The following is a 13868-nucleotide window of genomic DNA, read 5'->3' on the forward strand; positions in this document are numbered from 1 at the left end:
CCCCCCCTTATTATGACGACCACGGCAAACGTTTAAAGGACTACGATTTGAGGGCATGCACCTGAAATGTCCGGACCCTTAATGGGGAAGGTGCCTCTGGCCGACTGGTTGATGTTCTCGTAAGAACAAAAGCTGCCATCACCGCCATCCAAGAAATGCGTTGGCAAGGCAAGCAATGCCTGGGGCCTTGCGACGTATACTACAGCTGCCATGTAAAGGAACGCAAATTCGGTGTTGGATTTGTGGTGGGAGAGAGACTCCGTCGCCCAGTACTGTCGTTCACCCCGGTGGATGAGCGTCTAGCCGTAATCCGCATCAAAGCGAGATTCCTCAACATCTTGCTCATCTACGCCCATGCCCGACGGAAGAGAAGGATGAGGTATCCAAAGATCTCTTCTATGAGCGCTTGGAGCGCACGTACGAGCGCTGCCCCCGTCATGATATCAAAATCGTGCTTGGCGACTTCAATGCCAGGGTGGGCAAGGAAGGGATCTTTGGAACCACCGTCGGAAAATTCAGCCTCCACGACGAAACGTCCGACAACGGACTGAGGCTGATCGATTTCGCCGGTGCCCGAAACATGTTAGTATGCAGTACTAGGTTCAAGCATAAAAAGATTTATCAAGCTACGTGGATGTCTCCGGATCGAAAAACGAGAAACCAAATCGACCATGTTGTGATAGACGGCAGGCATGCTTCCAGTGTTTTAGACGTACGTAGTCTCCGAGGCCCAAACATCGACAATCACAACAGACAGCCAGCGCTTTCGTTACTCGACTCTCACAACTGCTCTCAGAGAGCACTCTTCAAAAACCGACATATGCGAGCAGTGGAACCACATTTACCGCTCATTAAATACCGCCGCCGAAGAAGTAGTCGGATTCCAGCGAGCCCGAAAGAACATTTGGTACGATGAGGGGTGTCAGGAAGCTGCAGAGAAAAAAGATGCCGCCTACAGGGCCACGCTGCGATCGGGCGCAACCCGCGCTCTGTGGGACTATAGAGATCTGAAGAGGGAAGCGAGACGTATTTGCCGCAACAAGATGAGAGAGGCCGAAATACGTGAGTGCGAAGAGCTTGAAATGCTGGCCGATAGGAGGATTTCCGGAAATTTTACCAGAGAGTTAGGCGACTTACGGAAGGTTTCAAGACCAGGGCGTACTCCTGTAAGAACAACAATGGCGACGTAGTTACCGATGTTCAGAACGTACTTAAATTATGGAGGGAACACTTTTCCACGCTACTGAATGGTAGCAGCACGGAAAGTTGTGAAGAAGAAGAACCCGAGCCCCCAGTCGATGATGACGGAGTCGATGTTCCTCCGCCTGACCATGACGAGGTACGAATAGCAATTACGCGGCTGAAAAACAACAATGCTGCTGGAGCTAACAGCCTGTCAGATGAGCTATACAAGTACGGTGGCGAGGAGTTGATAAGGTGTATGCATCAACTTTTATGCAGAATATGGTCAGATGAGCGCATGCCCGACGACTGGAATTTAAGTTCGCCACAAAACGGGGTTTCAGACAGGTCGACTCCCTTTCATGTGACTTCTGTAATCTGATTTTGGAGAAGATAAGAAGAGCTGCAGAACTGGACCGCTCAGGAACAATTTACTACAAGAGCGTGCAATTGCTGGCTTATGCCGATGACATCGACATCATCGGTAACAAAAACCACGAAGTCTGTTCTGCCTTTTCCAAGTTGGATAGAGAAGCAAAGCGAATGGTTCTGGTTATAAACGAGGACAACACGAAGTATCTCCGGTCATCAAACAAACAGTCAGCACATTCGCGCCTTGGCACCCACGTCACTGTTGACAGTTACAATTTCGAGAAAGTAGAAAATTTCGTTTACTTGGAAACCAGCATTAACACCGATAATAATGTCAGCATTGAAATCCAACGCAAAATCACTCTTGCCAACAAGTGCTACTTTGGGCTGAGTAGGCAATTCAGGAGTAAAGTCCTCTCTCGACGTACGAAAACCGCGCTCTATAAGTCACTCATCTTGCCCGTGCTGGTGTATGGCGCAGAAGCATGGACAATGACAACATCCGATGAGGTGGCTCTTGGAGTGTTCGAGAGAAAGATTTTTGCTTTGCTGAACTCGGCCAAAATCGCTTAGGCGGTTACAGCGCCAAAAAAGAAGAAGAAGATACACGTTATAAAATATGTCGTTGTGATATGCACAGATGCTTTTTCGTAATTAAGAAGAAAAAAAATTTTATTTTATTCTCCGTCTGATGGTAATTGAACCCGGACAATCTTTGCAGCAACGAATTATATCAAACGTCTTTGCACACTCAGCTACAGCCATACATGTATCTAAATGTGTTTCCAAATATTGAGTTTGAATCAACATCACAGCGCGCGATTAGTGCATTATGTCATACCATGTATGTGTGTATGTGTTGTCACCGCTGTACATTCTTTGTATACATATACTTTCTTAATTACATATGAAAAAGCATCCGAGACGTTCAAATCGCCATCCGTGCATTGAAAAATGCTTAATTCTAATACGGGCGTATTTGAATTGAATATTTCCATTATACGTAGGGTATGTATAATGAAAAAATCAATTTTTTTATTACTTTTCACTTGATTTAAATACGAACATTTTTAAAGGGTAATCAAATAAAAAATTTTCATTTTTACAACGGGGGTTTTTTTTTTCTCAATGTACTTAACGCCATGTACATAAGTCCTCATCAGGGTTGTTGTAAATATTCGCATTCGCATTCGCAACCGCGGAGCTTCCGCATTAATTTTAACATTCGCATTCGCAAAAATCAATGCGGATCTTTTGCGAATGCGAATATTGAAGGGACCGAAAATTACAGCTATTTTTTCGTTCTGAGTAGTCCGTGTTTCCGTCCGACTTTATACGTATCTTCGTTTTAACTGCCTTTAGGACAGGTATGCTTAAGGCTGGTTTTCATTAGGACAAAATCACTGACATCAAAAACTGCCTTCATCTGACAGCTGTTCATTTGATGTCAAATGCGTTTTCACTACATTTTAAAAACTGACCAAATGTCGATACCGCAGTGCATGTCAAAGACTGTCGTCAAATTTCGGTGTCAAATGATTGACATTCCGTTTTCATTACTGATGTCAAAAGTGATGTTAAATTTTTACAAAAAGTATAGAATACCGACCATTTAGCTATAGACAAACCAAAAATGTAATTGGATAGAACTCTTCATGCTGATTTTAACCTTATCAAAATTATTTAGCGCAAGTAAAAAATTAAGAAGATATAGTAGGTTTAGTTAAATTTTTCGATATTTTGAAATATCAATATCTTATGAACTACATAACCGATTAAACAACTACAAACATCAAAATAAAGATGATTAGTTTATCTTTCGGTTGATGTACATAATTTTTCTGATTTTTTATATTTTGGAGTCAGAAATACAAAAAAAAAAACAAAAAAAATTTAATTTTTTCATTAAATTTCCTTTTTTGAAGAAAATTGCATAACTAATGCTACAGAAATTTATATTATTTAGAAAGTACAAGTTATTACCTTATATAGAAAGGTTTGTTATAGGGCAAAATTTAACGAAAGTAGTAGAAAAAATCGAAATAGTATATATATTTTCTTTAAATATCGTTTACCAAAAAGCCATTAAAATAATCTTTGAATTGGATTTAATACTTTTCTAATCGGGCAAGTCGTTTCCGAGATTTACATGTAAGAAAAAGGAAAGTTGAAGTTTAACCTGTTATATTTGCTGTGTTTTTTACTTGCCCCAAATAATTTGGGTATGGTTGAAATCAGCGTGAAAAGTTCTATCGATCTGCATTTTTGGTTTCTTTTTAGCTAAACGGTCCGTATTGTAGCTAGAATCAGCTGTTCGCATGCCAAACGAAATCAAAATTGCCAACATGTTGGCAAATACATTTTGGTTGTCAAATGCTGCCACATCAGCGGCGAGGGCCGTTTTCATTTGGATGTCATTTTATATGACCGTGCGTGGTGATATATGACAACAAACGCAAATGACACCAGATGACAACCCGTTTTCATTATTTTGACAACATTTGGCGTCAAATATGACCTAATGAAAAACAGGCTTTAGTTAAGTACATCAGTTTTTGTTTAGTTAACTAGCAGGTAGGTGGTTTTTGGTTGCTTGTATTTGCAGGCAGATAGAAATCCGTTATTTTTATTTCCTTAGTTTCTGTGGCTTGGGTCTGTATCTACGCGATGGCACTTATAGCGGGGATTTTCCTGAGTGGTTCGAATGTTACGTCGGATCCGGTGTTTGTTTGTTCGTTTATAATTCCCCCTTGTAATGTTTTCCGCTTGTATATATACCCCTAAATCGACAAGTTATCGAAAAAAAACTTCTTTGTTGCAAATAATTACAAATCCTAGTTACAACGTCCTACAAAAAACAGACTTTGAATATTTATCGTTAGCTTTGTTTACACTTTTGAGTTCTTAAAATGTTATCGTAAGCGACACTGAGTATAGAGAACTTTATTGTAAATAGCAGTTTGAACCATGATAAAAACATTAGAAGGTAAAATCATTCTCTCAATTCATCGTCCATGATTTTTTTCTGACATAATACCAGGTTTTTAATTGTATTTATTATTATAATAAATTTTTATTACTGCTTCCATTTCGGTCCATCGCGCAAATTTATTTTTAAATAAATGTCGAATAAAACTGACGGAGTTTGTTTACTTTTCAATGCGGTTTTATCGAGTGCGCTATAAAAACTGAGGAATAAACGTTAGAAAGAAATATGTGTTGAATCAAATCTATTTTTTGTTAATGGAGTTTTTTCGTAGGTATTAACAAGGTATCTGATTTGTTTTTTTTTATCGAATATCGTTCCTTGAAAAAAAAAATACTACTGAGTTTTTATTGATCTATAATTGAACATACATATGCACATTAGGGTGGTCCTTAAATGTAGGAAGCAAATCTTTATATCAGATTTCCTAAGCCTCTACCCCTACGCCGATGCTACTATGGTCGAAGATATTACAAATAAATTCTGGTCCCGATTGGAGACGGTTAAGGCGTGTCGCACAGGGGCACAGTTCAGATTCCTCTATGGAGACTCAAAAAATGAAAATAAATTTTTGTTTCATCTAATACCCCAAATCGATACTACTATAGTCGAAGATATCACATATAAATTTTGGCACCGGTTGGGTTCGGTTAAGGCGTGTCGCACAGGGTCAAAGTTCTGATTACCCAATGAAGACGTAGTAACCAACTCCAATCGGGACCAAAATTTATATGTGATATCTTCGACTTTAGTAGGATCGATTTTGGGTATTGAATGAAAAAAATATCTTAAGATTTTTGAGTCCATAGAGGCATCTGACCTTTGACCCCTTTGCGACATGCCTTAACCGATTCCAATCGGGACCAAAATTTATATGTGATATCCTCGACTATGGTAGTATCTATTTTGGGTGTTAGATGAAAAAAGAAAATAATTTTAATTTTTTGAGTCTCTATAGAGGAATCTATACTTTTCCCCCTGTGAAAAAATCTTTCATTTGATTTTAAGGACCACCCTAATGTGCATATATAAATGTAGTATAAATATATGTAAATACATATGTAAGTAAACTATAAAACCCCAGAGCGAATGTCATGCAATAGTAAAGTGTCGTGGGCATTGTTAAGTTTTCAATGACTGGGCTCCGTTTATATGGAAGTCGTTCATGACTCTTTCATACAAATGGTAATTTGGTCGTTGATGGCATCTGCATGATTTTATCATGCAGTGATCATTGATGACATTCAAGCAACAATGTCCTGCAATAGACTTTTTATAAGTGGCCGCTGCAAGACATTGTCTGTTTGATAGGAGTACACCTGCATGGCATTGTCAACAGTGTCATTGTCAGCTATATGTCGCTTGGGATTCACAGAAAGTTCGACGATGTCAATAAATCCTCATTAGTGACGATCTCACCAGTGACCATTTTCGCTACCGGGAATTTTTTCATAATATTCTAAATTTGTGTGAAGTTTAAACACTGTGATTTTCAAAATCCTAATTTTAATGTAAGATATGCATATGAAATACATATCAAAAGTAAATAATGTGATTTAGCGCACTAGTTGTTAGATGAATAATGAATTTGCATTTCAATAATTTTTGTTTTTTATTTTTTTGTAATAAGTTTTGCTGTTCGTAATAAATACGTGAAAAATAACGTTGGTTATTTTTTTCAGTTTGGTTGGTTTTTTGTCAGATTTTGGTTGGTTATTTTTTAACAAGTGGCAACCGTGCGTGCAAAGGTAAAATGATTTGCGGCCAGCGTCGCAACAGTTTGCTAGCTGCACACACGATCTGTAGATGAAAGCCGAGCCACCTCATACGGCTCCGGTGTGCCTCACTGGTCGAGACTAATGGCGATTTCGTTTCTACAAAAAATGTTTCCTTCTCATCGCCCTCTTTTTAGTGTTTGTGCGTAAAGGGCAAAGAGAAGGTTGCATTTTTTCGGTAGAAACGAAATCGGCATAATTGATCTCCAATAATACCCGTATGAGACAAGTTGCGACTAATTAATGCCCAATTGTACCCGATTAAGACTAATCCCGGAATACTCTTTTTTAGAGATTAGTCGCACAATTTTTTGCAGGGTGGGCAAAGAATGATAAGTTTTAAAATTGATTGGTGAAACCGGTCAGGAGTCTTAAAAAAATCTTATAAAATCTTCAAGAATTAATTGGAAATAAATGATTTGTTCAAGCTACATAGTCGAGAATTTTATGCTCTAAATTCTGATATTTTTATTTTCTTGATAGGATTTATGTATCATAAATTCTGAGCTTTTTAAAATGTTGTTCAGGATAATTTCCTGAACATTTTGGTATTAGCTTCATGCAGCGCAGACTATTTCATACCTCAAATGCCTGATTGACATTACTATGAATTTAAATAAAATAAAAAATCAAATACTTATGTACATATATGTGACCTGGTCTACGAAAAGGGAGCTTACGTGCGAAAACTAGTTTTCTGTGAAAAAGCTGTTAAAAGTAAGCAACTCGTTTCGTCAGTTTCTCATTATCTCGTTAATTGTTCACCGCGCCGGACGTCCAGTAAGTGTTGTTGTTGGTCCAGTAAGTGGTGTTGTTGGTCGGAATATTATTATAGTTCATCGTGTAAGTTGCTAGTGTGGAACATTTAAAAAAGTAACACTTTCTCTACATTTTTAGTACACTTCTAAGCAAGTTAGGATTTTCTGCTTTTCACCACGTGAAAAAGCATCTCATCTTCCATCCGAATCAACCAAAAAGTGAAAATTGATTTTTTGACACCTAAGCCCCCTTTCCGTAGACCAGGTCACATATACGTATTCTTATTTTATATTAGCACTTATATTTATATACATATCTTAAATAACTTCATAAAATATAAACTCTCTTTTCCACATGCAATACACGTGCTGCCTTAACAGGAGAAGGAAATCTGCAAACTATATCTACCGATAATAAGCAGTATCTTAGGAATTCAACTCTTAATGACGGTCGAAATTGTCCGGAACTAAAAGGAAATTTTACAATCACAACCCTTTCCAATACCAAAAAAATTGAAGCCGGAAAAGGGTAATTTAAATTTTCCGAGCTCTAGCTTGTTAATAGCTGTCAATGATTGGACTACTCCAACAACTATTAAAGGCATTCTAAAGGATAATAATGTAGCATCAGTTGAAAATAGAGAAAATATTATCGAACCTGTGGAAGCTAACAGAATATGCAAAAATAACAGGCTTCAAAATAGCTATGCCAACTTTAAGGAAGAAAAAAGAAAGAAAACGCAACCCATTTATGAAAATAACCAATTTTTTCAAACTATGGAAAGAACAAGCTATGCGAACGCCAAAAATGTGATTTCAAAAAATTTTAAAGAATTTAACCAACCAATATACGCCATGGTAGATAAAAATAAAAAAATGAAAAAACAAATTGTGTCATCTGAAGACTTGCCACAACAAGATTTTGTTTCCAATGCAGAAAGTAATAAGTCGGAACAACATACCCTACTGAAAAGCTACAACAAGACAAAATGTAAAGAATCTTTAAATAGTTATTCTGATATTGCGGATAATTTGATTTGTAATGAAAATGCTCCGGAGAGCGATTATAGCAAAATTGACACGGTCAACATAAGCGCCCATTCGTTCACTTCAGACGCAAAAATAGATATTAATGCTGAACACTCCATTTATGCAAAAGTGTGGAAAGGCCCTCGAAAAACTAGTGAATCGAAAATGTATGCATTATTGACTACTCCAGTGCATGTTGTATGACCTCAGTTTGGTTTATTATTTAGTTAAACTCTTTTTTTTCTCTGTTTGGTTAGGTTCGGTTGTTCTCGACCTTTCAAACAGGGATTTCCCTTACGACTTGAAAAATTTTGCATTGTGGACGGTCTGTTGAACAACAATAAAGTTAATAACAGCCCAACAAAATTTTAACGATTTAATTCGTTACACCCAAAAACTGTTAGTTCTTATTAGATTTTCCCTAGGATAAGAATCCAATTATTCACTTACTAGTGCAATATAATAAATAAAACAGGCGTCGAAAATAATCCTTATATTGATAATTTTTGGTTTGAAGATCTTAATTTCGAAATTATGTGGTTTTTAATTTTTGAATTAAAATAATCGGTATTTTTAACCGACTTCACAAAAAGGAGAAGGTTATCAATTCATCGGAATATTTTTTTGTATGTATGTTACCGCATAACTTTAGGCCACGTTACCCGATTTCAATAATTTTTTAAAGGAAAGGTGTTACCTCACAGGTGGTCCCATACTAATTTGGTTTAAATCCGATCATTGGATCATGAAGAAATTCACGATAATCTCAAATTTTTATATGAGTATTGAAGTCAGTTTTTTTTTGCTTAAAAATTACTTGTTAGTATTGTTACAATAATTTTGTACTGTTAAGATCCGAGACGCTAATCATTATAAGTTAAATAATAAATACACATTAGCAAATTACACGGTGCTACAAAAAAAAATCACGAAATACACCCGAAACAAAACCTGGTGTAGGTTGTAGGTAGGGTCGAGTACAATATGAAAATAGGTTTCTTCCCAGGGAACATTCAGAGTCATAAATGAGTCATTAAGGAGTCATATTTCGGAGCCTTTACGCTCATAATGAGCTCATTTAGGAGTCTGAAATGAAGGTGTTTCTCTTCTGGCGAAGGTCGACTTATATGAGCTTAAATTCATACATCCGATGCCTCAATACGAGTCATATCTGACTCTTATTGCACATGTATTCGGACTCTTTTTAGACTCTTATTCTCCTCATTTGTGACTAATTTCGGAGCCTTTTTTAGGTTCTTATATGAGGCCAATTGGAGTCATATAAGAACATAAAAAAGACTCCGAAATGACTCCAATTGGCCTCATATACAAGTTTTTCTCGAAATTCATTCCGCGAAAACTTTTTTAATAAATATTACTATTTATCTTATGTGTTAATAAGTATTATACATTTAAATAAGAGGATTAACTTAAAATCTAAATATTTCATTAACATTTGTTATAGGTTTTGATGGATGGCCTTGGGTATGTACATATCGTCGTTTAAAGTACAAAACCACTAATCGTTATTCTGCAAAACCGCGTAACTGACATTTGCTGACAAAAATTTGCTCACACAAGCTCTTGGCTCAATTCTTATCCATTCGTCCTTTACTAGCCAGAAATGCGATTGCTTTATAAAAAAGAGAACCATTTTGAAATATGAGTGTTTTTACTCTCTAGAAAATAATTTATGCAACCTCGCATACGCTGTTTTGCATTATCTTGATTTTTGCATTTTGTTGATCGCGGTTTTGTACTTTAAACGACATAAACAGCTTGGCATTTTCATGCTTTCATTCTTTCTTTAATAATCGGCTGCTGTAGACTTTTGTAAAGATAAAATACATATAAAATACGTATGGGGTATTCACAATGGTATCGTAAGTGTCGTATTGTTGTATGTCGTAAACTTTAAACGCCTAAAAAATATATTAAGGGTTTTCGCAAAGTACCATCAAAGTCATATTATGAATTTTTGCGGGGTTAAAAAATAGTTGGTTGTCGTTTCAAGTTCTCTAAACATTTATCTACGCTTTTAAAGTTTACGACATACAACAGTGCGACACTTACGACACCGTTGTGAATCCCTCAATAGATTAAAAAATGAAACATCTCTTTCGTATCTATATACACATGTACAAACCTTAAAACCAGCAGTTACAGCCAAATTCTATTTATTTTACTTTTTATTTTTTACACAATTTGTATAAAAAAGTTTAGATAACAATTCAGAATCCTACAGGATTCATATAGGAAATTTTTGTATTATTTGAAACTCATATTTTTTACATACATATGACTCCTTTCGGACTCATATATTCTGAACGTTCAGAATATGTTTGCGGGGTTATAGTTCCTGAACCTTCAATTTTTGATTCATTTAAGAATAACGGAAGAAAATAATCATTACTAGTATCGCCCAGTTGTCGAAATTCGACATCTTTTTTCATAAACTTTTGAATTTTGCTTTTCACCAATATTGACTCATTTATGCGAATGACGATTTTGAAGTCCACCACCAAAATTTATAGCGAACATACAGGAAAACTTAAAACCAAATTTCTTCAGTAGCTTTCGAAATTAGATCGAGAAAGGAACCTCATTTTTTAATTATTATAAATTTTCATATATATTTGTATGTATAGATGAGATGACTAACGATTCCTCACTGACTAATATGTTAAACATATACAAATTCAGAATTTAGATACATGTTTCGATTATATTGGTCTGAGAGCCTCTTAGAAGATTAAAAACTAAATTGACAATATCTACATAAACTCCTCTTTCTTTTCATCAGAATCGGCAGAGGTTAAGAAAGTACCTCGAAGGTAAAAACCAAATATATTTCCTTCTCTAACGCCGGTTGTTGGTTTTTTGCTAATAATTCTATTTTTAGAATGTTTAATATAAATTGTTGAATATAATTGTTATAAAAGCCAAAAAAAAAATAACAAAAACAAATAACTTAAGGACGAGCACACCTAAAAGTTAAACATTCTAAAAATAGAATTATTAGCAAAAAACCAACAATACCAACAACCACATGATCAAGTGAACTGCAGCGGAATAGTTGCGCTTGATTGTGTTGGCATAACAAAAATGAAAATAGTGGAAAAAAGCAAACGATAATTTACAAGGCGTACTAAGCACGGTGCATAGGCAACTGGCTGAGTCAGTGGGATCGTCGGTTCGAATCCTACTGAAAGAAGTCTGATGAGGAAATGTGGTGATTTCCGAAATAGCTATCACTTCTACCATTTTTTCAAATTATTGTTGCTTTTCCACAATAAAAATTTTCATTTAAAACGGTCTCGAGCTCAATATAAATTGTTGAATATAATTGTTATAAAGGCCAAAAAAATAACAAAAACAAATAACTTAAGGACGAGCACACCTAAAAGTTAAACATTCTAAAAATAGAATTAATAGCAAAAAACCAACAATACCAACAACCACATGATCAAGTGAATTGCAGCGGAATAGCTGCGCTTGATTGTGTTGGCATAACAAAAATGAAAATAGTGGGAAAAAGCAAACGATAATTTACAAGGCGTACTCAGCACGGTGCATAGGCAACTGGCTGAGTCAGTGGGACCGTCGGTTCGAATCCTACTGAAAGAAGTCTGATGAGGAAATGTGGTGATTTCCGAAATAGCTATCACTTCTACCATTTTTTCAAATTATATTTGGTTTTCCACAATAAAAATTTTCATTTAAAACGGCCTCGAGCTCAATATAAATTGTTGAACATAATTGTTATAAAGGCCAAAAAAACAACAAAAACAAATAACTTAAGGACGAGCACACCTAAAATTTAAACATTCTAAAAATAGAATTATTAGCAAAAAACCAACAATACCAACAACCACATGATCAAGTGAATTGCAGCGGAATAGCTGCGCTTAATTGTGTTGGCATAACAAAAATGAAAATAGTGGAAAAAAGCAAACGATAATTTACAAGGCGTACTTAGCACGGTTCATAGGCAACTGGCTGAGTCAGTGGGATCGTCGGTTCGAATCCTACTGAAAGAAGTCTGATGAGGAAATGTGGTGATTTCCGAAATAGCTATCACTTCTACCATTTTTTCAAATTATTGTTGCTTTTCCACAATAAAAATTTTCCTTTAAAACGGCCTCGAGCTCAATATAAATTGTTGAATATAATTGTTATAAAGGCCAAAAAAAAAAAACAAAAACAAATTAAAAGATTGAAGGCATAATAATATTGGAAAATCACATCCATTGGGCCAATCGTAACACAGGAGAGTTCGATATACTCAATGGTGCAACAGGTCAATTTAATCTGACCTTCACGGCACCTTTTCTCACTTGGCTATTTTTTAGTAATAACTCGACTCCAGCGCCACTTGGCAGCACGTTTTTGCAATAATAATGCTCTTACCATTACCAATACATATTTAAAATGTTAGTCAAATTGGATCATAAATGAGATTTTTAGTAATTCCTCAACTACAGAGCCAACAGGCGGATTAAATTGTGAAACTAAACCATCCAAAGACCCACTCAAACACATACAAAAAATTTCGTTAAAATCCGTACAACCATTTAGGAGGATTTTACAACACACCTACAGAAGAATTAAAAATACATTCAAAGATAGCTAAAAGTCGGTACGTTTGTAGGCCTCACGCCCCCTTTTCAAATAGCCCCAATTTTCTCCGTGAGTATGGGCTTGATTTCATATACAAACATATCTCCATACGAAGTTCCAGTACTGTTCCATGAATATTTTCAGAGATATGCAGTATAAAAATTCGGTTTGTATGGGAGGTGCCACGCCCCCTTTTCCAATAGCTCCCATCTTTCTTCATGAGTATGCGATTGATTTCATATATCTCCATACTAAGTTCCTATACTCTACCATGGACATTTCCAGAGATATGCAGTATGAAAAATTCGGTTTGTATGGAAGGTGCCACACCCCCTTTTACAATAGCTCCAATTTTTCCAAGAGTATGGGGTTGATTGCATATATCTCCGTACCAAGTTCCAGAACTCTACCATGAACACTTCCAGAGATATGTAGCATGATAAATTCGGTTTGTATGGGAGGTGCCACGCCCCCTTTTCCAAAAGCTCCAATTTTTCTCCAAGAGTATGCGATTGATCTCATATATCTCCATATGAAGTTCCAGAACTCTACCATGAATACTTCCAGAGATATGGAGTATGAAAAAATTCGCTTTGTATTGGAGGTGCCACGCCCCCTTTACATATAGAATTTTTTTTAGCCTGAAACCATCCTTGGGACACGTGCGGCAGGTGTCTGAAGGTTAAAAAAAATCGGTTCAGCCGTTCTCGAGCTTTGCGAACACTAAAAAACGCCTTTCAAAATATATATTAGTATAAATAGATTCTTTACGTTTATATTTACATACTACGTCGCCCTCATGCCAAAAGCATGAATGTGCAAATTTATAAGTTTTGAGTTATTGGGTTGACTCGATTCACCTTTGGATGTACTATGTTTTACCAAAACCCAGAATACCATGCGTACACATCCTTATTAATATTATATTAATATTATAAATCCGAAAGTGAGGTTGTTTGTTGGTTACGCTTTCACGCTTTAACTAGTAAACCGATCATCATACTATGTTTATATATAGATTCTTTACTTTTATATTTACATACTATATGAGTAGTCCACTTGCAAACAACAAGTAACATCCAAATAGTATATGGGTGTTTCCAGCGGAAGGTCCACCACGACAAAAAAAATAAAAGTTTTATATCT

General features: G+C 36.0%; 1 protein-coding gene across 2 annotated transcripts in view; it reads left to right on the forward strand.

The window, feature by feature from the left end:
• The window catches only part of LOC118734174 (calpain-D), a 145661-nt gene that overhangs the window by 2869 nt on the left and 128924 nt on the right, over window positions 1–13868 (forward strand). The window contains exon 1 of one of the 2 annotated variants that reach the window (XM_036463895.1): window positions 8110–8269. The exons of the other annotated variant lie outside the window; for it this stretch is intronic. Coding sequence (XP_036319788.1) covers window positions 8206–8269 — 64 coding nt within the window. The 5' untranslated portion in view covers window positions 8110–8205. Of the gene's footprint in view, window positions 1–8109; window positions 8270–13868 lie in introns of those variants that run through there. 2 annotated transcript variants of the gene reach the window in all.

Source organism: Rhagoletis pomonella, unplaced genomic scaffold, assembly GCF_013731165.1.
Source record: "Rhagoletis pomonella isolate Grant_MI unplaced genomic scaffold, Rhpom_1.0 Rhpom_scaffold_00002, whole genome shotgun sequence".
NCBI lineage: Eukaryota > Metazoa > Arthropoda > Insecta > Diptera > Tephritidae > Rhagoletis > Rhagoletis pomonella.